At 43.7% G+C, this 3,722-nt stretch overlaps 1 protein-coding gene across 1 annotated transcript; it reads left to right on the forward strand.

The window, feature by feature from the left end:
* The first annotated feature begins 1,477 nt into the window (after positions 1 to 1,477).
* LOC122036892 (UDP-glycosyltransferase 89B2-like) lies at positions 1,478 to 3,021 on the forward strand. Its single transcript, XM_042596324.1, has one exon. The coding sequence runs from the start codon at positions 1,488 to 1,490 to the stop codon at positions 2,916 to 2,918; it is 1,431 nt and encodes a 476-aa protein (XP_042452258.1). The 5' UTR covers positions 1,478 to 1,487; the 3' UTR covers positions 2,919 to 3,021.
* The last annotated feature ends 701 nt before the right edge of the window (positions 3,022 to 3,722 follow it).

Raw genomic sequence — 3,722 nt, forward strand, 5'->3', positions numbered from 1 at the left:
GATTTATTTCAATTCACACATATACATGGAAAATATACAGAATCCATAAGCAAATAAGAAAAATTAATTTTCTTATTTGAGGAGCTCCAATGGACTGACACACTGGATCAGTCGATTAGGAAACTAACCTTACACTTAGTCCATTGTTCTGGATATAACTAATCTAATTGGACAGGGATGTCTTATCTATGTTGTTCTTGTTTAAACCTAAGTCTATTTAATCAATTCTGATCTATTCGCTAATCTGACCCAATTTTGATTAAATTTAGCTTATTAGAATAAATCAGGCCCATTTTGATTTAAGTTGATAATGCCATAAGAGATTATCATTATAAGTTCTAGTTCAATAAAAAAATCAACAAATGAGAGTCTTATTATATTTTAGATTGAAACAAGTTAAAACTTGTATGTGTTTCGTCACCCCTTTATTTATAACTATAAGTAAACTTAAAAAACTCTAGAAGATATCAAAAAGACAAAGGAAGTTCATTTAAAAAGGGCATAGGTACATTATATATGAATTAAACTCATCTATAGTTCGAATTACATCGACTAAATCGGAAGACTCACTCATGACCAAATCTATTTCAATTGCAAATTTGACCTTCATATTTTCAATTAACACATTAAATATTTCCTAACATTGTTTTAGCATTAAATATTTCCTAACATGATTTTAATCTTAACTCTTATAATTAAACTTTTATTTATAATATGATAAAAGATGATTCATTCGTACCAACGTCTCCGTTAATCCGTCCCTAAACTAATACAGAGAAAATATATCATGAATAACTACTAATCATCAAATATAAAAAAGATATACTCAAATACATCAAATTTTAATTCTAAAATCTTACATAAAAATATTTCATATCTTAATTATCATATCATCCCGAAAGGAGCCTTTTGCTATACAATGAATCGATAACATCTAGTGTCTTTTTTCTTACAAAATCTCAACTTCATCCCATCATTAATTTATTGAACAATAACTTATTCTTTTTTTTGACCAATCGTATAATAACACCAAAAGAAGGCACTTTCTCCTAATTTTTACGCAAAATCGGCCATACTTTTGACCAGTTATAGTGATATAGATTTTGATCTGTCACATCAATTAAACTTAAACAAGTTTTAACAATTTGAATGGGAATCAACCAAACATATAGAATCGGATACTACATGGCAAACTATCATCCGGTGGGTCCCACAATTATATATAGAAAGATAAATATTTTATCCCCTGCATGAAAAACGTCAGGAACCAAAAGTAATTTTATCTAGATTTTTTTAAAAAAGGCATTTTTTTTACTTTTATTATTGTAAAAAAAAACAATCTTGTATTAAAAAAATATATCAAAAATCACTTTATCTTATCTTTTAACTTTGAAAATATTTTGATATCCAATATTGTTAAAAAACATTAGAATTTAAGCTACTTTTAATAATAAAATATCAATTTTAATCTAATTTCCTTCTGTCGAATGCTCGCCAGTTCAGCAAGAAGTCCACCAGAGACAGAGATGGCGGACGAGCGGCAAGTTCATCTCCTGTTGGTCCCGTTCCCGGCGGCGGGTCATATGCTGCCTCTTCTAGACCTCGCCCGCCTCCTCTCAGAAAGCTTCCACCCCGCTGTCATCGTCACAGTCGCCGTCACACCCAAAAACGTCTCTCTCCTCGCCGCCCGCTGCCCCGCCGCCGCCCCCCTCGTCCTCCCCTTCCCCTCCGACCCAGCCATCCTTCCAGGCGTCGAGAACGCTCACGAAGATCTATCTACCGACATTCGCCTCCTTATGCGCGCCTTCGCCGGCCTCCATCTCCCCCTCCTCCGCTGGGGCCAGGACCATCACCCCACCGCACTCCTCTCCGACTACTTCTGCGGCTGGACCAACAGCCTCGCCGCCGAGCTCGGAGTTCCTCACCTCGTATTCTTCCCCTCCGGCGCGCTCTGCCTCTCTCTTGTCCACTCGCTCTGGCGCCGGATGCCAAAGAGGAACAACCCTAAGGATCCCGTCGAGCCCATACTCTTCCCCGATCTACCTGGTTCGCCGCTCTACCCGTGGCGCCACCTCACCACCATCTACCGCCGGTACGTCGAGGGCGACTCTCTGTCGGAGTTCGCTAAGGAAATGTTCCTCGCCAACGCCCGCAGCTGGGGCTGTGTCTTCAACACCTTCGCCGAGCTCGAGAGGACTTACCTCCAACACCTCCGGCGTGATCCAGGGCACGCCCGCGTCTGGGCTGTGGGACCCGTCGCCCTGCCTCCGGGGACCTCGGCCGGATTGGACGAGCAGCTGGCAGCTTGGCTCGGCAGATTCCCGGAGGGATCCGTCGTATACGTGGCCTTCGGGAGCGTGGCCAAGCTGTCGCTGGCGCAAGCGGAGGCGCTGGCTGCTGGGCTGGAGGGCAGCGGGGCTCGATTCGTGTGGGCGACCAGGGGGGCGGTGGCGATGCCGATGGGGTTCGAGGAGCGCGTGGCGGGGCGAGGCCTCGTGCTCACCGGGTGGGCGCCACAGGTGGCGATCCTGAACCACGCGGCGGTGGGGGCGTTCATCAGCCACTGCGGGTGGAACTCGGTACTGGAGGCTGTGGCGGCGGGGGTCTCGCTGCTGACGTGGCCGATGGCCGCCGACCAGTTCTTCAACGCGAGGCTGCTGGAGGAGGAGATAGGCACGGCGGTGAGGGCGTGCGAGGGCGGCGAGGAAGCCGTGCCAGAACCGGAGGAGCTGGCGCGCCTGGTGGCGGAGGCGGTGGGCGAAGCGGGGAGGGCGCGGAGGCAGAAGGCGCGGGAGTTAGGGAGAAAGGCGGCAGAAGCGGTGTCAGAAGACGGCAGCTCGGCCAGAGATTTGGCGGACCTTGTAGACGAGCTGTCGAAGGTTGCAATAGATCAAACAGTTGGAGAGCAGAGAGTCTGAGAAGACAAATCTTCTGAAGAACCCTTTCCATTTAGCTCACAAGCTGTTTTACTCAGTCCTGTTGCATACTTTATCTACTTCTTCATCTGAACAATTGATGAAAGCACATCCCTCTTCGAGATTGAAAATTAACCTCTAAGGAAAAACTCATGCAATAGAATGACATGCACACCAGTCTGATGATCGAGTAAACCATACTGACAATAATTAATAAGCAATTATTTAAAAGATGGATGTGTGTGTGTGTGTGTTTTTTGCTATGGGAGTGAACCACTCGCAACACATTACTTTCCTTCCATCTGAATCCCAATTCTACAGAGTGTCAACAGCATTATCTCTAACACAAGTTTCCTCCATAGTGCATAATGTTCAGGAGCAAAACATGAGCCTACTCTGTCCCACCCACATATAAAATATACAAGCCCAATTCCTCAGCCAGGATAAGAAGCACCACATTGAAAAGATATCAATTCTTTTCTAGTCTTTTCTTCACCAAAGGCACGTGTAATGGCAGACAACTTGCCAATGGAATCTAAATGTAGATGTTTGTCTTCATTTTTCATATTTACCTCTCCAGTTACAGTGGCTTATCAAGATATCATAGCCATTGGGTTTGAAGTACATTAAAGCTGCGAGGAAAAACAAAATCCATAAGAGCATGGAGCGGTTAGGGGTATTTCTTCAAGGATGGATGGTCTCCATTTTTACATTATTTTTCAAATATCTTATTAGTCAAATATTTTAAATTTCATAATAAAACATCCAACCAATTAAATATCTATGGATGTCATTTGTCAAATATCT

The sequence above is a fragment of the Zingiber officinale genome, unplaced genomic scaffold, assembly GCF_018446385.1.
Source record: "Zingiber officinale cultivar Zhangliang unplaced genomic scaffold, Zo_v1.1 ctg222, whole genome shotgun sequence".
Taxonomy (NCBI): domain Eukaryota; kingdom Viridiplantae; phylum Streptophyta; class Magnoliopsida; order Zingiberales; family Zingiberaceae; genus Zingiber; species Zingiber officinale.

Excerpts from the sequence above, each read along its gene's own strand:
- LOC122036892 (XM_042596324.1), top strand. The coding sequence starts at position 1,488 with ATGCTCGCCAGTTCAGCAAGAAGTCCACCAGAGACAGAGATGGCGGAC.